The sequence below is a fragment of the Esox lucius genome, chromosome 5, assembly GCF_011004845.1.
Source record: "Esox lucius isolate fEsoLuc1 chromosome 5, fEsoLuc1.pri, whole genome shotgun sequence".
NCBI classification, from domain to species: domain Eukaryota; kingdom Metazoa; phylum Chordata; class Actinopteri; order Esociformes; family Esocidae; genus Esox; species Esox lucius.
Genome location: NC_047573.1, coordinates 28948981 through 28969865, shown reverse-complemented (window position 1 = coordinate 28969865; position 20885 = coordinate 28948981). Strand labels below are relative to the sequence as shown.

At 39.8% G+C, this 20885-nt stretch overlaps 1 protein-coding gene across 1 annotated transcript in view; it reads right to left on the bottom strand.

Moving 5' to 3' along the window:
• LOC105027628 (signal transducer and activator of transcription 5B-like) overlaps nucleotides 1-20885 on the bottom strand; it is a 37736-nt gene that overhangs the window by 4561 nt on the left and 12290 nt on the right. Inside the window, exons 7-18 of the mRNA XM_010899794.5 lie at nucleotides 20609-20760; nucleotides 20260-20415; nucleotides 15974-16153; nucleotides 14003-14090; nucleotides 12047-12169; nucleotides 11424-11516; nucleotides 9328-9534; nucleotides 7628-7722; nucleotides 7342-7484; nucleotides 6951-7106; nucleotides 6805-6856; nucleotides 6195-6302 (exon numbers count right to left, since the gene is read on the bottom strand). Coding sequence (XP_010898096.3) covers nucleotides 6195-6302; nucleotides 6805-6856; nucleotides 6951-7106; nucleotides 7342-7484; nucleotides 7628-7722; nucleotides 9328-9534; nucleotides 11424-11516; nucleotides 12047-12169; nucleotides 14003-14090; nucleotides 15974-16153; nucleotides 20260-20415; nucleotides 20609-20760 — 1553 coding nt within the window. The remainder of the gene's footprint in view (nucleotides 1-6194; nucleotides 6303-6804; nucleotides 6857-6950; nucleotides 7107-7341; nucleotides 7485-7627; nucleotides 7723-9327; nucleotides 9535-11423; nucleotides 11517-12046; nucleotides 12170-14002; nucleotides 14091-15973; nucleotides 16154-20259; nucleotides 20416-20608; nucleotides 20761-20885) is intronic.

Below are 20885 nucleotides of genomic sequence, written 5' to 3'. Positions count from 1 at the left end.
ACGGCCCGTATTGGTGTCTGTGACTTAAAATTTTAATGAGGATGAAAAAGGCGGGGCAAGGTGGTGGGTGGGCGTGGCCTTTACTATCTTGCCGCAAAGGTAACGTGCATGTTTACCGGTATGTCTGGATCATATTGCAATGGCACGAAGACACATTGAAGCATTTCAGTTTGACCCAGAATCCGATCCAGATGGAGAAGCAACGGATGAAGAAGTTGCAACTCAGCGCCTCCAGAAGGATGTTTCCGAATGGTTAGTTAAAAATATTATGTCTATATGATACTTTGTTAGGATGTCTGATTATCATGTAAGTTAAAGCTAAAGTTAATCTGCTTTTGCCTTTTCATGTTTCTCTGATTTGTGATGATTTTAAAGCTTGTTAGCATCTATATCAGTAAATATTCTAGTTTAGAGAAGAGGGTTTTTTTAAATGTAAAAATTCTCCCTTCATATCATGAAGTCACGTTACACAAGATATATAAAGCCTATATATTTATGTGCGCGCAGGAGTAAATCATTTTGTTGTGTAACATTATGTACATAGTCGTCGGTGAAATGTTTGCCACAGACATGCAAAACTTTGGGAAGCTGTGTCGGCGCTTTTCCGGAGAAAATGAAATCATTCCACTGGTTCTTCTGTGGCATGTACGAAGGAAGTAAAAAAAGGCTTTGTTGCTCATCTCTACATCCTATTACTGAGCAATTATTGTGTTTCCTTCGCTCAAAAGCCATGATGCCCCTCCTCGTCGCGTAGACAAATTGAAGTCGCGCTCACACACGTGTGCCTCACACCTGGCTCTATTTAAATTCTTTCTCTGGGCGGGCAAAGCAGAAAAAGGGGAGTTACCATGGGAGTTAACAATTTCTCCTTGCGACGTCACAAAGAGACGGGTCCAGATCAGCCTGTTTGATTCTCCGTTTTCTCCAAGTCAGAGAAAGATAGAAAATGCTCAATTTACACCGAATGGAATTTTTAGAAAATTTGGGACCATATATAGGCTAGGTGAACTCATATTAATGTTAAAAAACCTCACAAAATGAAAATTTCATGTCAGGGGACCTTTAATTGACAGTGGGAAATCAGAGAAAGACCGGTGAAGTGGAGACAGAATAAAGGTGGAAACCGCTGGGGTTTCACAATTTGGATAAAATATTTAATGGCATTTTATTTGCTAAATATTGCAATTGTGATTTGATATGTTCAAACCCTTGTTTCTAAACAGCAACATCTCACTTCTAAAATTAGATCACAGAATATTTTTTGTATCAAGTATGTTTGCAGGCACTGACATTGAAGCCCAAACTCTTGGTAATCATGCTGTTGTGTATGTGGGACAATATATACCAGGCAACTCGCTAGCTCAATGCCTGCTATCCACCAAAACAACAATTTTCAATGTCAATGGAGCAGTCCATAGAGAGGTAGGTTTGCGTTGTGGGATTCCGATCCAGTTCGTTTAGAGTTCTGCATGCGCTCAATATTTTTTAACTTGCCCATTACTTACATTTTTACAGTGATACAACTAGAACTTAATGTGACTACAGCTAGCTTCACAGTTCAGCTAGCAAGATCCATTTAAGTATCTGCTCAACATTTCAAGTAAAACTCAAAACCAAATGATCTAAGTCAAGTGTATTTGGCTATCTAAAATATATGACACAGACTGTGCCTAAATTGTGCAGTCTGCATCATTGAATACAATTATAGAATAAGTCATATGAAATTATTACCTACAATATTACAAAACAGCTAAGTCAGCGTCAGTGGCAATTTTGTTTATAATGGGGCCAGAAATTAAGAGGGGCCAACATTTATGTTGTGACAAGGTAGGGGTTGGTACACAGAAGACCATCATTGTCTGTAATTTAACAGTCCATATTATTGCAAGAACTGCTCAAATAGGTGAACAGTCTATCATTGCTTTAAAACCGGAAGGTTAGTCACTTCAGGAAATGTCAAGAACTTTGAACGTTTGTTCAAGTGCAGTCGCAAAAACCAAGTGGTATAATGAAACTGGCTCTCATGAGGACCACCACTGGAAGGGAAGACCCAGACTTTCTTGGGCAGAGAAACACGAGAAATGGACATTAGAGATCCCCCAGGACACCATCCATCGTCTCATCAGGAGCATGCCCAGATGTTGTTGGGAGTACATACAGGCACGTGGGGGCCATTCACACTAAGTCACATTATGAGTTGCTGTGATGAAATTCACACAAGTTGGAACAGCCTGTGATTTCAATTGTTTACTTTCATTTTCAGTGTAAGTTTGAATGCAACCCTCAATTGGTTGGTGATTTTGTTTTCAGTGGACCATTGTTACATCATTTTGTTCTCAACAAATTACCCAATGTACAGTAAAAATGTTGACCTTTAATATATTTTGTTAATCGAAACCCAATGTGTGATTTATGTGTTCCCTTAATTTTGTTTGAGCAGTGTACATTCATTTTTAATTGGTCAAACACCTTTTGGTTACTACATGATTCTGAATGTTATTTCATAGTTTTGATGTCTTTACTATTATTCTACAATTTGGAAAATAGTAAAACATTTATAAATTATCTTGAATTAGTAGGTGTGTCCCAACTTTTGACTGGTACTGAAGTACTGAGAATGTGTCCATTATAAAGGATATCTGTGAAGAGAATACGGCCCTTTTTGAAAAATGAAACTGGACAACCTTTGCTCATTTTGATTATTTTTGTTGTACCCAGACACAGAGGACTTCAGAGATCTAATTAACAATTTTACATGCACATGGAGGCAAAACTTGGTTGCTAGGCAAGTCTTTCTAACCAGTACAGAGATACACTTATCATTATACTAAGAGAGTGCAAATAAACAATGCCCATTCCATTGGCGTGGTAACAGGAACAAAAAGCCATCAATAAACAGATGCCCATTCCATAAGCGTGGTAACAGGAACAAAAGGCCATCAATAAACAGATGCCCATTCCATAGGTGTGGTAACAGGAACAAAAGGCCATCAATAAACAGATGCCCATTCCATAGGTGTGGTAACAGGAACAAAAGGCCATCAATAAACAGATGCCCATTCCATAGGTGTGGTAACAGGAACAAAAGGCCATCAATAAACAGATGCCCATTCCATAGGTGTGGTAACAGGAACAAAAGGCCATCAATAAACAGATGCCCATTCCATAGGCGTGGTAACAGGAACAAAAGGCCATCAATAAACAGATGCCCATTCCATAGGCGTGGTAACAGGAACAAAAGGCCATCAATAAACAGATGCCCATTCCATAGGCGTGGTAACAGGAACAAAAGGCCATCAATAAACAGATGCCCATTCCATAGGCGTGGTAACAGGAACAAAAGGCCATCAATAAACAGATGCCCATTCCATAGGCGTGGTAACAGGAACAAAAGGCCATCAATAAACAGATGCCCATTCCATAGGCGTGGTAACAGGAACAAAAGGCCATCAATAAACAGATGCCCATTCTATAGGCGTGGTAACAGGAACAAAAGGCCATCGATAAAAACATGTTTTATACTGGTATATAGCAGGGTATCTGCAGGTTTTTAAATACTTTTTTAATGCCACTTCGAATTCAATTTAAGATCAATTTCACAAAAACACCCACATGCAAAAAAGACCTAAGGACACCAATTTGACTGAAGTATGGCACCTAAAGACTTTAGTTGTTGATGAGCACCAAAACAAGCAGCTGTTTAAGGTGCTTCCATGTGACAGGGGAGCATGACTGTAGCACTGATATGCATTGTTAGTGAAGTAGGCAACTTCATCTCCCTCCAATGTTTTTCAATTTCCTCCAGTGTGTGGCCAATCAGTGTCTCCATCATGAAAATGATGGTTTACTTATCTCGATGCCAAAAGGGCTAGTGATCTCTGGTTCGGTCTTATACTTACTTTTGTTCAAGTAATAACTAAAATAATTAACACAGTTATAACAATAGGCATATAGCCTAATAATTATAACAAGAATAATGTTGCACACAGAAGAAATACAAATATTCTGCTCACTTAACTACATTATTTCATGTAGATGTCTTTAATTTTACTTAATTTACAAAAACGTACAACATCTGTAAAGTATATTTTATACAGCATACCAAACCTAGCTTCACCAGAGCATTGTTGTTACTATGATAACTAACGCAAACTCAGTTGCGGTAGCTATCATGTGTAAACCCCTGCATGGATTTACACACGGTAGGCAGCATTTTCTCTCGGTTCAGTTGTCACTTATCCCGATCTGTCTGTAAGTGCCTGCACCCACAGGTGTTACAGCACTACAGTAAGCCTACTGTTAACGATAACGTTACTGTCTGTGATGACCAAACAGAACAGAGAAATCCCACAGTACCTGCGGGAAGTTTAACAGGTTCACCTCCTGAACAACGGTTTTGGGAGAAAATGTGCCAAACCATCTTGCTGACCTCTGACAATCTGACTGACATTGTGGTTCCTCTCTGCGCACAACCAGAGCTAAAATGCGTTCATGAACCATATATCTTTTTGCATCACCCCAATTCTATCACGAAGTGGAACTGTAACTTTTTGGTGTAGCTTAGTCATTACCGGTTAGGCATTAGGGCTTGGTTAAGTTCAGCCATAAAGGTTGGGTTATATTGAGGTTAAAGGGTATGGTTAGGTTTAAGTTTCAGAATAGAAAAACTAGTGTGTGTATGTACATGATTGAGTAAACACAAAGCAACCTTCAAAATACTGCATTCCACTTATTACCTCTAAATAGGGACCTTCTAAATAAAAATGCTTAATTATACCCAATAGACACAAAAAGCACTCCCAATCATGTAAAAATGTAAGTTCAAATGTTTTCCTGTTTTTTGCTAAAATGGTGAACAAACTAGCCATATTGACTGAGTGGATAGAACTGAGCATAGATTAATGCTCTTATTCATATTTTTTTGGAGCAGAAAATCAAGGTACTTTGGGATGTAAATATTGCAATTTTGACCATTCAATTCATTTGGCAACCCCATAGATGTGTATTAAACCCTGGTTCATGTTGAAATGAAACAGCTTTCTTCTCGAATGCATTGAGTAGTACATTTACGTAATGTATGCAGTAGTACCACCAAACTGGTGGGCTACTGGTGTGCTTAGAATTGGTTTATAGTCGAACATGCTAACTAAGCATTCCCGATGTTACTGATTTTATCAGGCCATGACAGACATTTAGAGCAAAATGCATCCCTCAATTTATTGAATTATAGGTATGTTGTCTGTGTACTTCAGGTTATACTATAGCAAATTTTGTCCCAACAGTGTTACCTTTCCTTTTTCCTTCTTACTGCAAGTCTGGATTAATTCCAACACGTTAAAGCATACTAGTGATATTTTAGCATACTATTTTTGCATTGTTTTCTTTATTCATTATAAATCAAAACAATTTAGAATAGCATGTTTCAAAGTTATGAATAAAAGAGCATTGTAAAAAATCTGCTATATGGACTTCATAAAAGCTGTTTTTTTTGCAAATGCTTTCTATTTCTTTTATTACTATTAAGATGAGGAAAATGAGGAAAAGCACCCATATAGATAATTAATAAAACACTTTTTGGATTACAAATTATTTTAACTGATTAATCGGAATAACAATTGATTAATTATCAAAATAGTTGCTTTGTACAACACTACAGTACATAATGACCTACTGCAGCCTAGGGTTGCTTAGGTTAGAGTGATCGTTACTCTCTTCACTAGGATTTTTTTATTTATTTTTTTAAATCGGAAAACCGACAAGCGTCAACAATATCAAGAGCATGTCGCTTAGCCTATCAAATAAGTCAGCAAGTCTAATTTTGTCACATGTACACAAAACCAACGTTAAAATACTATGTGGAATAAATAACTTTCCCACATACAAAATGACTGCCGTTGTCAGACCTCTCCCAGTCTGATTTTGGCTTTTGTGTCAATGGTGTCAGAAGTGGGAACCTGTGAACCCATCAAAGGCATGGTTGGAAATTATGTATCTTGAAATAGAGACGGTGTACCAAAGTCATGATGAACACAGTACATGCATGAACTGTACCAACTGCCTTTTTGCACAGCTTGTAGTGTGCTAGCCTTAGGCTAACAATGAGTATATCTAACCGGTTTTTATAAATGGCCATATAATGTTACAAGACCTCTCAGCGGCGTACATGGATACATTGTCATCCATAGTGCACTTACATTTGAGGGAAGATACCAAAGTTGTTGGGGTGGGCCACTGACGGGGAGGGGGACTGGTCCATGTAAGTGGGGTTCACCGTAGATGTCTCAGAGTTGGGAGTAGTGAATCTACAGAGAGGACAGGAAGCACAATCATGTTAAAGCTACAGGGATTTGGCAAACTGTTCAAACGCTGTCAATATTTCTGGTAGTTACCCATTGACTACTGAAGGTTATTTACAGTGCCTTAATAGTATCTAGACCCCTGACCAATTCTCTAAAACGTTATATTGTATTTTAAAACACTGATGCTAAAAATCAATTATCAGAGTGACATTGGCTTTAGGTTAGAAAATATTTGTAAGAAAAAGAAAAAAACTCAAGTATGTTGAGACACCTTTTACTACAATAACCGCTTGTCTTTTGACATCAAGCTTTGGACATAAAACTAGCGAAAGCCATTATAAATACACAAACTATTACAAACAAGCAAAATCTATTACACATTGCCAAAATCCATCACATCAAATTCCATGCATTGGATATCACAGAGCCTAGTGGCATATCTGGGGAACTGTAACTCATCAATGTGTGGGTGTAGAAAAACAAAGAAACATGACAGTATACTTACTCCGGCACCACCTGCTTGATCTGCGGTTTGACGTAGCCACCCACAGCTTTAGCTGATGCAGTGAGAGAAAGTGCAGATGAGAACAAAGACACATTTGAGGTACACATTATTTAAGAAACAAATTGAAAGATGGGTGGGTTACATACAGAGAGGAGGGGTGTAATACTTGGAGAAGACTTCATCCTTGGGCCGGTCAGGGTAGAGGTACAGGAGGTGATTGAGGTCACTAATGCGGTCTGCTAGCGAGCGAATGGTGAAGTCTTTGGTGGTGTACGGCATCAGGTTCCACACCAACCTCTCCCCTGCAAACAAAACCAGAGCCAACCAAATCAGCTTAAACTTTACCCCAATAATGGTCGTTCACTAATTACAAAATCTTGAGCGAATGAGACCTGGACCAAGGCAGAAAAGAACACTTTGAACGCCCATTATGCTGCTTTGCCTACAAAGGGCAGATCTGTTTCATGTGGGATATATCCATGCATTGGTTCTTGTCTTGGCTCTGCTTAGTCCCAGCCAATTAGAGAGACACAGCACCTGCTTTATTGGGGTTCTCTGCCACCCAGGCAATGGTGATGCCCCCAATTTCAGAGTCACTGAAGCGAAGCAGGAAGGTCCCGTTTGGCTTGGACATCAGCATGTCCTGGGCTTGCTGCTTGTTCAGAAAGCCCATAATGGCCCTGCCAAACAAACACACAAGCACTGAGAAAACATTCACAAACGTGCACACTAACATATGTGGGAACACAGGTATGTATACACACACGGCAACAATAGTCCAAAAAGATTTTAAAACTACTCGGAGTTGAAGACCATATCTTACCCATCATTCCAGTGTGGTTTGAGGTGCTTCTTCATGAGCTCCATGACTCCATCAAACCACTGCCAGAAGGTGAAGTTCCTACCAGGTAAGCTTTCCTGTGGATAGAATAGACATTCAGATATGGCTCACAATGTGTCATGTGTAACTCAGGTGGTAAACCATGGCACCTGCAAAACCAGGGTTATGGATTGAATTCCCTCAGGGGGTGGGGCCTGTATGACAGTGTGTAAATCCATGCACTCACTTAGGGCTAGGCGCTAAAACAATACATTTTTATCATGATAAAAAAAAAAATACAATATTGATGATATAATTTATAAATTTTGTATAGTCGTTTGTGTAGTTTTGTCCATTTTGCTCATTCTATAACATCACTTAGCATGCTTGAAACAACAAGTATAAAACACAACCTGAGAGTGAAAGCAATAGCCATTATGGGGAAATAGAAGAGAAGTACAAATAAATAACCTTTGCTCCGCATAAAATATGCTACCAACAAATAGGTCAGACGGCAATGTTTCAGGCACCAGCTGAGCTTAGCCATTGTTAAATCATAATTTGGGAGTGGTAATGGGTGTCAACAAGTTATTGCTAGCTAGATTTATGAGATACCCTCCCAATACAATGCATTCCGAGTTAACTGATTTTGTTAGTTTAAATTAACATTCCATTAATAATAATCTTTTTAAAACACTTTTACTGCACCGTTAACGTGTTGCCTATAACAGTTGTTCTCAATCTAGTTTCTCATGCGTCATATTAGATGTATTTCAACGAGATTCAGGCCACAACTAGAGACTCAAGTCACCATGTTTTCAGGTAGTTTGCATTAAACAATTGGATGGCATAACTAAGATATTAAATAATCCAATTTGAGTGGAATTAACAGCATTTCAACTGACTACATAAGCTAGCAATTATGTCACCCACTTGCATTCTTTTTCTCCAGAACAAGTTGTTTTATTAAGCATAAAGTGTGTAAAGTGAACTAAAATGTCCCGGATACTCCATTATAACATATGGAATTTTATTTCATATGACTATACACTGTTGGCTACTGCTAACAAATGATTTGCTCATATTCAAAGCTCTACCTGTCATTTGGCAACAAAAAAAAAACTTCTGCATGTCACTGTGGCAGAAACACTAGAAACACCCTTTAGTTTTCACTTGACACATACTCTCCCTGTCTCACACACCCTCTTAGTTACTCCTTCTCTCTCACAAACACATTATCATACATACACACCACTGTCTTTCTCTCACACATACAGCACACCACTGTCATCAATCTGCAATCGCTACTGTGAATCACTCTGGATGAGTGGTCTGGAAAATTATGAAAATGTTTGACATTCTACAAAAATTGGTATGTTGACATAGGTGGTTTGGTTGGTGGTTAAGTCTTTAGCCTACATGGCAGCCTGCCTATTCCTGTAGTTCAATGGTCATATTGCGCTAGTAGTCAGTAAATACTAGTCTATGGTGAAATTGTTGTTTGAACTTGAACCAGGACCCAGCCATGTTACAGCGTTAGTTAAAAGTAAACTAGTAAAAGAGTTAACTAGTAAATTGGAATATCTAGCGTTTACGGTTCAAATGCAACTGTAGTTTCTGGTGAAACGGCCACACCATACTGAACTACACTTAGGATTTGTAAGAACAGTCAGCAGTCAGTAATGAAATTAAAACAGTCATACCCGGTTGAACTGGGACCAGGACATGGTCATGTTCCGGTAGTCATCCGGATTTACACTGGCACTGCTGAAAGCCTTCTGGGCCAGGAAGACCAGGTTATCATCGGAGAGACCCCGGGCGCTGTGCATCTCCGCCTTGTACTTCATGTCCAGGGCCTCGCACAGCTGGGGCCACAGCACTTTGTCAGGCACTATGAACGGCACCCTGCCCTGGGGGAGTGGGGAGGGGTATGAGAAAGGAAATAGAGAATAAACAAGACAAAATCTAAGTGTGTGTAACATACTAGTTTGACCACACATGATGTGGGAAGTGCAAAAGAAATGTGCATATTTAGTTAGGTCTGGACACTGACACAAGTTGACCAGAATACAGCTCTGGAAAACATTAAGAGATCACAGCGCCTTTTTCATTCCTTTCCAAAAAAGTTGGAAAGAAAAGTTTTGAGTGAGGAACAGAAGCGTTTAATTTCCACCCTTCTGTTCCTCACTCCAAAAAAATATTCTGGCTCATTGTCCAAAGCATACCACACTGTAAAACCTGGTGGAGGGCAGTGTGATGGCAGGGCTGAATCTCTGCTCAGATTCAGCCAAATTCAGCAAAGTTGATTGGACGGCGCTTCACTTTACAGATGGACCTAAAACATACTGTGAAAGCAACCCAGGAGTTTTTTAAGGCAAAGAAGTGGAATATTCTGCAAAGGCCAAGTCAATCACCTGATCTCAACCCGATCCAGCATGAATTTCACTTAATGAAGGCAAAACCTAAGACAGAAAGACCCACGAACACACAACCACATTAAGACTATGCTGCAGTAAAGGCCTGGCCAAGCATCACAAAGGAGGAAACCCAGACTTTGGTGATATCCATGCGTTACAGACTTCAAGCAGGCATTGTTTACAAAGGATTCTTGACAAGTATTAAGTATTTGTCAAATTATATTTGAGCCCCTGAAATCAGGGGACTGTAAATGGTTGCAAATCTTAAACGTTTCATACAATATTTTTGTTCAATCCCTTGAATTGAAGCTGAAATTCTGCATCTCTGTGGTTTCATTTCAAATCCATTGTGGTGGTGTACATAGCCAAAACTATGACAATTGAGTCAGTGTCCAAATATTTCCAGACCTAACTGTACATGGTATTGTATTATTACATCTAAACAGCTGGCACATGTCAACGAGTATTGCCAGATGCTCAAATAAAATATTTGATACTCTTGACATACTGAAAGTCGCACTCATTGGTTCACACAAGCATTCTACCCCACGTGTGTCACTGAAAGATGATCAAAGAGGGATTATTCAAATATGTTCACTAAAAACAATATCAGTGGATTCATCCTTACATTTGAGAAATGGATGGAGGAATTCCCTTCCTGAGCATACTCAAAATTACATTCCAAGTCTTTAGAAGAAAAAGCCAAGGTAACTAACAAAGGGGAGTAAACTAAGCTTTTTAAGGCCACAAACTCATAACATGAAAATATTTTTTTATTATAATTAAAGTGAATTGCAAAAGGGTAACTTTTTGCAAGGGTCATTCATTCAGTAAATGTTAGAAATGTTATGTTCACAAATTAATTTGTGAACATTGTTTTAATTTTCTGTTGGTTTTCTCATGTTCCAACCCACATGGTTAAAGCACACACCTGGTAGTCCCTGTCTTTGTCCACCTGGACCCAGCCTCCCCTTAGTTATAGATCAGCTTCTCAGAACATGCAAAAACACTTTGGCCCAAAAAGGTATATTCTTATAATCTCCGCCTGGCACAGCCAGAAGAGGACTGGCCTCTCAAGAGTCCAGTCCCACTCTTGGTTTGTTCCTACGTTCCAACTCTACTAGGGAACTTTCCTAGCCATGAAAAAAGGGGTTAATAAAATACATTTAATTGGTTGGTACAGTCTTGATTCTGAGCTTAGTATTTGCCTTTGGAGTCTAAAAATGTATTAGATTCTTGTTGTCCCAAAAATAATGAATTCCCTATATACAGAGGATTCATTCTGGGCCTTTCATTCACTTAGGTAATTATGGTGGCAGTTACAAAATACGCAACAGGACTAAATGCAAAGCCTCTTCCAGGAACGACCGCATGAAACTCACCGGCTCTGCAAAAGCGTTATCCCACAGGACTGTTGCTGTGGCGTTGTTATCTTGACTTCCATGAACAATCACCACCACAGGGAGAGATAATGTCTGGAGACCGAAACAATAAGAAAACCTTTTGAAAAATCTGACTAACTGCATTTATTAAGTCATTACAAATGAAAATGCACAAGACTGCATGTGCCAGTTAAAGAAATGTGATTAACATGCTGTTGCCCCATTAAAATGTGTTGCTTCGTCATATCAGGAGTTTAAATATGCCACATTGCACTTTTACCACAAATAATAAAGCATAACAATGCATGAAAAAATAAATGGTCTCCCCTATCGGCATGGTACAACGAAAGCACCACGACTGGAATGTTCTTTTCTCAAATAGAAGAAACTATTTTGTTGTACCAGGCAGCAAGACACTTGTGACACTGCAATGTCTTTAAATACAGCTAAAACACAATTGTATAACTATCTTTTTGGTACAGTTATGATTTATCATGTTAATTTGCCTGAGCTGCACATCCCAAAATAAAACAGGGAGACCCCAGACCACACAGCACAGAAGCATGTTGATGTGGATGAAATGTCTCTAAAAACCTGGCCCTAAAAGTGGATTTTCTTGTTACCTTAACGTGGAACACGAGCTCGTTGCCTCCCACACTGAACTGGGACTCGAACAGGACGGTAAACTTCTCCTCCGTGACCGACTCGGCCCCACGGCGGTCTGACCGCTTGATGCGCTTTAAAGACTACACAGGAGAGAACTGCAATGAACCGCAGTTTATTGACCACAACCATATTGCTACACACGCTACCTTCATATGTACCATGTGTAGCAACATTTGGCAAAATCACACCGCTAATGGTGGTCCAGCATTCTAAGCAGTGGCCTTCAGTTCATACAGTAGGGAGAACAATATACTGCTGATTTTGCAGCTGTTCCCACTTACAAAGCATGTAGAAGTCTGTAATTTTTATCATAGGTACTCTTCAACTGCGAGTGATGGAATCTAAAATAAAAATCCAGAAAATCACACTGTGTGATTTCTAAGTAATTAATTTGCATTTTATTGCATGACATAAGTATTTGTTACATCAGAAAAGCAGAACTTAATATTTGGTACAGAAACCTTTGTTTGCAATTACAGAGATCATACATTTCCTGTAGTTCTTGACCAGGTTTGCACACACTGCAGCAGGGATTTTGGCCCCCTCCTCCATACAGACCTTCTCCAGATCCTTCAGGTTTCGGGGCTGTCGCTGGGCAATACGGACTTTCAGCTCTCCCCAAAGATTTTTTATTGGGTTCAGGTCTGGAGACTGGCTAGGCCACTCCAGGACCTTGAGATGCTTCTTACGGAGCCACTCCTTAGTTGCCTTGGCTGCGTGTTTCGGGTTGTTGTCATGCTGGAAGACCCAGCCACGACCCATCTTCAATGCTCTTACTGAGGGAAGGAGGTTGTTGACCAAGATCTCGCGATACATGGCCCCATCCATCCTCCCCTCAATACGGTGCAATTGTCCTGTCCCCTTTGCAGAAAAGCAAAGAATGATGTTTCCACCTCCATGCTTCATGGTTGAGATGGTGTTCTTGGGGTTGTACTCATCCTTCTTCTTCCTCCAAACACGGCAAGTGGAGTCTCATCAGACCACATGACCTTCTCCCATTCCTCCTCTGGATCATTCACATGGTCATTGGCAAACTTCAGACGGGCCTGGACATGCGCTGGCTTGAGTGTGTGGACAGGTGTCTTTTATACAAGTAACGAGTTCAAACAGGTGCAGTTAAAACAGGTAATGAGTGGAGAACAGGAGGGCTTCTTAAATTAAAACTAACAGTTGTGTGAGAGCCGGAATTCTTACTGGTTGGTAGGTGATCAAATACTTATGCCATGCAATAAAATGCTAATTCATTATTTAAAGATCATACAATGTGATTTTCAGGATTTTTTTAAATTACAGACCTGTACATGCTTTTTAAGTAGGAAAACCTGCAAAATCGGTAGTGTATCAAATACTTGTTCTCTCCACTGTATATAGTGCTGCATCATGGGTTTTGAATCCAGAGCGTTGTAATTTCTGAATCTTTCACCACATTCCTGTCGATTAAAGCATACAAATGCCCAGAAATACCAATAATGGAATTGGCAAAACCACATACTTTTTTAAGTATGTAGTAGCTACAATTTTTAGCTAAAAAGTTTAACATCAATAATATGCATGTACCTATACTGATTACTGAAGAAAAAGTATTAAAATCAGTTTAACTGTCATTACCCAACAAAACTCAAAACGGAAGAGTTTACAATGTTTTTAAAGAAAGTAAAGTCTACAGCCTCAGAACATGGTTACAACTGTAATGTTAATATCATGGACGGTGAGTTTGCATCCATAGCTCTGCCAACTGATTGTCTCCAGCTTTTCTCCCCTACTTTTTTGTTTTAACAAAAATGTCGCATGAGAAAAGAGGCAACTTTTAGGCTTTGAGTTGTTTTAACAAAAAAGTGTGTGTTTTTCGCTTTATACTAATTAGAATACACCAATCATGCAATTATATTCATAAACTTCTAAACCAAATTCACCATGTTCCTAAAGTGAGCACTCAGGGTTCCTGTGGTCCGATGGTATTCCATTACACAGTTGTTGTTAAGGATTTCTCCACTGCTGTCACTGTAAAACAGACAGAGGAAGAATCAGTATCATTGGTGGTGTGCTACTGTAACAGCCCAAGCACTGAACTAAACAGAAGTTTTACTTTTGTCTCTGTGCGCGCGTGTGTGTGTGTGTGTGCTTAAAATCTGTGAAAGGAAAAAGGAAGATTCTGCCTGGGGAAATGTCGCATGAGAAAAGAGGCAATTTTAGGCTTTGAGTTAAGTTAAATGTTACAATTGGGGTCAAGTTACGATAAAGGGGTTAGGTTTAGAGTGTTTTAGAATTAGTGTTTAGGGAAAAAAAGATTTTGAATGGGAATTTGTTGATATTCCAACAAAGACAGTAAAAAAAAAAAAAAAGTGTCTACATAAGCTAGGGATGCAACGGTACACGGTAGGTTATCGAACCGTTTGGTATGACCCCAAGGGTTCAATACGTGCAAATGAACTGCGGAGTTACGATATGCAGGTCATTCTCAGATAATTTCCAAAACTTATTATTGTGCTGCAGACTACATGCACATTGTAGAATCAGATCCACAGAACCAGATGTGCAGCTTGTGAACAGGTAAGACAGGCAACTGCTTGGGGCCCAAGGGCTGACAAACTTTACTCCACAGCAATGTCTCAAAATGTGGCAATCGCAGTGACTGCAACCCCCTTAAACAACCAATGTACGATTTGCAATGACATCTCAGTAGGACACCTCCCTAAAAGTGCCCCATAAAGAGAGGGGAAACTAAAAACACATTCTCTCTCAGCTCCAACAGCGAGCGCTAGCGACACAGAGAGAAGCAAATCTGAAGAGGCACCCCCGTCTTTCAAATCCGCCGTGTGGGAACATTTTGGATTCTGCGATTAATACAGTGTTAATTTCATCAAAAAAAAATATTCGTTGAATACCTATTTTCAGTCGCAGCTGACGTGACGATAACTGACTAAATAGAAACAGAAAAAAAAACTAAAAATACTTCTCATTTTGGTTGACAAAAACGTGACTAGACTAAATTCTCTTTGTGACAATAGTCAAATTTAACTACCACAGTTGGATAGGAGGATTTTGGAAAGAGAGGTTCTCAGTGTTTTTATTTATGATGCACTTTAAAAAGACAAAGTTGTATCTAATCTAATGATGCGCTTTCAGATGTCTTAAAAAGACATCTGAAAGTGCAGCATCCCAACATATACGCACAGGCAATGATCGTGGTGTGGTGCCTGTAGACTTGGGTATACCCTAATTAGTTAACTACCAAAACGTTTTTAAACTTCCTGTTTTCCCCTCTTTTTTACATTTCAAACTGATATTTTCATCCATGTCAATCAAACTGCTTGAACCATAACGCATGTGCGAAAATCCACTCTTCCATACTGTGCACAACGCTGCAATAAATAAGCCTAATAGTAGGCAATACACATATAAGCGAAACATTAGCCTATGATATGTTCCGTTGGCCATATTTGCTATGGTGTTATGTTTAGGCTACTATTGGTTAATAAGACAATAACTCTGATTGGACTATAATGTGACTAAAACATAAGGGCATTTTGTTGACTAAAAAGGCTCACTGTTTTCGACATTTTGACAATAATTAGACAAAATCATTATTGAAATTTTATAAATGTGTCTAAAACAAAAGGACTAAAACGAGACTAAATCAAAAAGGGGTGCCAAAATTAACACTGGTTCAATATGATGACGATGGTTAAAAGACCGTAAACGGCGTCATCTGCAAGCATTGCTTGGCCACCCATCGGCAACTCGAGTGGAAACACTCCTAACATGATGTCATTCATCCTGAAAGCGCGACCCACGAAGCGCGACACGTACTGAACCGTGGGGCCACTGTGCCGATGCATCCCTGGTATAAGCTTGTTGGGAGGTGTGTGTGCGGTCGCTCTTACTTGCGGGTGCTCTCATTCTTGAGCAGGGCCTTGGCCTGCTGCTCGCTGACGATGACGGCCTTGACCTGCGGAGGGTTCATGTGCACGTTGAGCTTCCCGCCCACCAGGAGGCGCACTGTGGCCGCAAACTTGGTCTGGGTCTTCAGCACCTGGGGGGGCTGCTTCTCTATGATAAATGTACTGGTAAAGGAAGAAAGGAGTTATTGGGCAGAGGGATGCAGGGTTCCACATCAACCAAGGCCAGCTGGCCCAGAGCCAGCAAGACCTAACGTCGGGCCCATAGAAAAACCTGTTCTTTTCCACTTTGTTTTAGTGGAAAGAACAGGTTCCATGGGTTGAAAACGGTAACAGCAAGGGTCACGTACTACCGCTCATGTTGCGCGTTCCCGACAAAAGTCGATAAGGCAGGTTCGTTTACTAAGGGAATGAGCAACTACTGAAAACCTGCAGTATGTCGAGTGTGTTGTGGCTAAACGGGCTGTTGACAACCCTGCGGCTGCACCAATGAACGTCTGCCTGCTCCGAATGAATGAGGTGGCGCATAGCTACGAATTACCACCGCCTATCATGTTGTGAAGAGGGAGAAACATTCACGGACTACGTCCATGACATACTCTGTTGAATACGGATAGAGAAACCATACGGACTTGGCTTGTGGACAGTTAGTGTCATGTTAACTAGGCCTGCCTACGCGCTGGCTAGCAGCGACACACAAGATCCCAGTCAACCAACTAGTGCAAGTAGTGAATTGCTCGATATTTATGTGACCAGAAATATATTAACTCTATTTTATTTTCATGCTTTCATGTCACATCAAATAAGCAAGCATCTTCATGCAAAGATGATAATCATATTTATAGTAGCTAATATTTTGATAACCATTTTATAAAAAGTAATGATGTGCGTTGCATCATATTTATGTAAACAGCAATTGCTTGTATCACCTCTCATGTCTTAAATAACATGCAAATCTGTGGTATAAATCAATATTCTGATTATATGACATTTACATACTACAGATCTGTAAAATACAATTATATTACATTCAGTTTGGGCCAGTAAAAATACAGTCCGGTCCAGTAGATTTCAGACCAACTGGCCCAGAGAGAAAAGAAAGTTAGTGTTTGATCCTGGGACGGATGTAGCAGAAGAGGAACAGGGTGAAACATAAAAGGAGATACAAAAGAGAAAGCGAGAGACAGGTGTCAGACAAACGAGAAAGAGATGACAAAGAATGAGAGGAGTGAGAGACTGAGAAACGAGAAAGCGATGATACAAAGGGTCAGAGAACCAGACAGTGGGTAAATACTGTTGAAACGATTACAGGTTGCGTACATAAAAGATAACAGGACATGAGAATATTTACTATATGTACACAGCAAATTACTATGATGCATCTTAAAGTTCTGAATTTCAATGTTACTCTTGAGACAATGGCATATTCACATTAAGAGCAATTTACCAAAAGCATTGCCAGTCCGCCATAATCGAATATTTGAAACAAATCATTTAATTTTTTTCAAGGTAGACACCCCGCCTAATGAACTGTCTGTTTCATGATGACTAGAAAAAAATAAATCATAATTCAACTATCATACGTTAATGGGAAAATATAGATTTTTATTCTCCTGAAATGTTTCAGAGAATGCATTTTGTCAGACAGTGACAAAAAGCAACTAGGTTTGGCCTTAAGCAGAGAATGTTCTGAATTAAAAGTTGGTGGGTAAGGACCCAATTACAAAGACAGCAGCCCAAAATAATTGCAGCCACAGCAAAATAAATGAGGCAATAGTACAAAATGTGAATATGAGGCCAAAGTACAAAATGTCATATATGTTTGACCAACAGGAATAACGGCTCTGTCAGAGTTCCATTTCCCCATTTCATGTGAGCATGAGTATTGGGACATTAATAAGGTGGTTACTGTGAATGTGTAGTCTCAGTTCTATCCTTTGCTATGCCTTCGCAGTCTGTATTTGGTGTCAATAAGTATAATCCAACATAAAGAGTAGGGAGCTGCCCATTTAATAAAAGTAATCATTTTCGATGCTAAAAGAAAACAGGAATTCAGTTAGAACCATAGCACAAAAGTGCAATGGCATTGTTAAACAAACAGTTTGGATTGTTCTGAAAAAAAAATCCATGGGTGCCTTCAGCAAATCGGCAAAAACCAGGTCAGCCAAAGAAAATAAAACAGCAATTGATGACATTAAAATGACCAGCCATGGAAAAACAACCATAAAATAAGTGAAAACACCAATAACCTCCAGAATGCTGGAGAGAAGATGTCACAATCTACGGTGTCTAGAAGTCTACAATACGAGATGCAAACCCCTGATCAGCACAGAAAAACAGAAAGGCCAGATTACAATTTGCAATATAGTACAGAGGTCAGCCAGTCGTTTTATATATTCAAAAGTTTGGGGTCACTTAGAAACATCTTTGTTTTCAAAAGAAAAGTTATTTTTTAGTCAGATATCATAACATCAAATTGATCTGAAATACAGTGTAGATAATGTTAATATTGTAAATGACTGTTGTAGCTGGAAACGGCTGATTTCTAATGGAATATCTACATAGGCATATGGAGTCTCATTATCAGCAACCATCAGTTCTATGTCCCAATGGCACAATGTTTTTGTTAATCCAAGTTCATCATTTAAAGGCGAACTATACTTATATTAGAAAACCCTGAAAACTGTTGTACTGATTAAAGAAGCAATAAAACTGGCCTTCTTTAGACTAGTTCAGTATCTGGAGCATCAGTTGTTTTCTCCTTGGGGTTCAAGGCCAGATGTTTTGTAAAAGCACTTTGTGATATCTGCTGATGTAAAGGGCTTTATAAATACATTTGATTGATTGATTGATTAGCAATTGTGGGTTCAATTACAGGCTCAAAACTGCAGATCGGGAAAACCCCACAAGGGCTGCAGATTTGTAGATGCTCTGACCCAGTCATCTAGCCATAACAATTTGGCCCTTGTCAAAGTCGCTCAGATCCTTACGCTTAACCATTTTTACTGCTTCTAACACATCAACTTTGAGGACAGAATGTTCACTTGGTGCCTAATATACCCACTGACAGGCCCCATGATTACAAGATTATCAGTGTTATTCACTTCACCTGTCAGTGGTCATTATGTTATGGCTGATCGGTGTATCAGTGTTATTCACTTCACCTGTCAGTGGTCATAATGTTATGGCTGATCGGTGTATCAGTGTTATTCACTTCACCTGTGAGTGGTTATAATGCTATGGCTGATCGGTGTATCAGTGTTATTCACTTCACCTGTGAGTGGTTATAATGTTATGGCTGATCGGTGTATCAGTGTTATTCACTTCACCTGTCAGTGGTCATAATGTTATGGCTGATCGGTGTATCAGTGTTATTCACTTCACCTGTCAGTGGTCATAATGTTATGGCTGATCGGTGTATCAGTGTTATTCATTTCACCTGTCAGTGGTCATAATGTTATGGCTTATCGGTGTATCAGTGTTATTCACTTCACCTGTGAGTGGTTATAATGTTATGGCTGATCGGTGTATCAGTGTTATTCACTTCACCTGTGAGTGGTTATAATGTTATGGCTGATCGGTGTATCAGTGTTATTCACTTCACCTGTCAGTGGTCATAATGTTATGGCTGATCGGTGTATCAGTGTTATTCACTTCACCTGTCAGTGGTCATAATGTTATGGCTTATCGGTGTATCAGTGTTATTCACTTCACCTGTCAGTGGTTATAATGTTATGGCTGATCGGTGTATCAGTGTTATTCACTTCACCTGTGAGTGGTCATAATGTTATGGCTGATCGGTGTATCAGTGTTATTCATTTCACCTGTCAGTGGTTATAATGTTATGGCTGATCTGTGTATCAGTGTTATTCACTTCACCTGTCAGTGGTTATAATGTTATGGCTGATCAGTGTATCAGTGTTATTCACTTCACCTGTCAGTGGTCATAATGTTATGGCTGATCGGTGTATCAGTGTTATTCACTTCACCTGTCAGTGGTCATAAAGTTATGGCTTAGCGGTGTATACACATATACACACACATACAGTAATATAAATAAAGAATTAAAAAATATATATTTCCTCCAGCCAACATGTGAGAAGCATTTAAATGCAAAACAATATGGTTTGGGACAAATCTGTAGTATTTGCATTACTGTCGATAACCGGGCAACATAGAAGGGCACATCCAGCCAGTGTTGCAGAGACGATGTGGTCAGTGTCAATCACTCAGACTCTCACAGACACACAAGTACACACACCTAGCCCTACCTAGTAACTAGCGCAGAGATGATGTCGGTGATGTCAGCATTTAGCTTGGTGAGCAGCTCCTCTATGGGGCCCGGCAGGGGCAGCTGCTGGGTCAGGTGTTTGGCCCGTTGGATCTGCTGCCGGTTTTGCCAGATCAGGTCCGCCAGCTTTTCACACCTGGAGAGATGGGAGGAGAAATGTAAGTGTTTCATTTCTAAAAGAGTTGTGAGAGAATAAGTGTGCGTGTGTTTTTCAAAAATCCTGGTAAAAATCAAGAGGAAATGAGGAAGTAATATTGGAACCTTTCAGCAGGAAAGAGTGCATTTTGGGATGGTTAGTGGACTTTTGCAAGCCCAGTGGTGGGACTCACCAGGACTGCAGGACGTCCAGTCCCCCTTCCGAAGGCCCCCCGTTGCCGGCAAGCTGCTGGCGTCTCTTCCACTGGATCAGCTCCTCGTCCAAGATCAGAGTCTGCTGTTTCCTCAGCTGAACCAGGCTCTGCTGGTGCTTCTCTGCTAGGTCCTACACTCACAAACACACAAATAGGTATAGACAAATACACACACACACTTAATGTTTCTGTCTCTGAGCTAGCATTTCAAGTGTTTGTTTATTGTCCTCAGTACATGGACAAAATGATTGGAAGA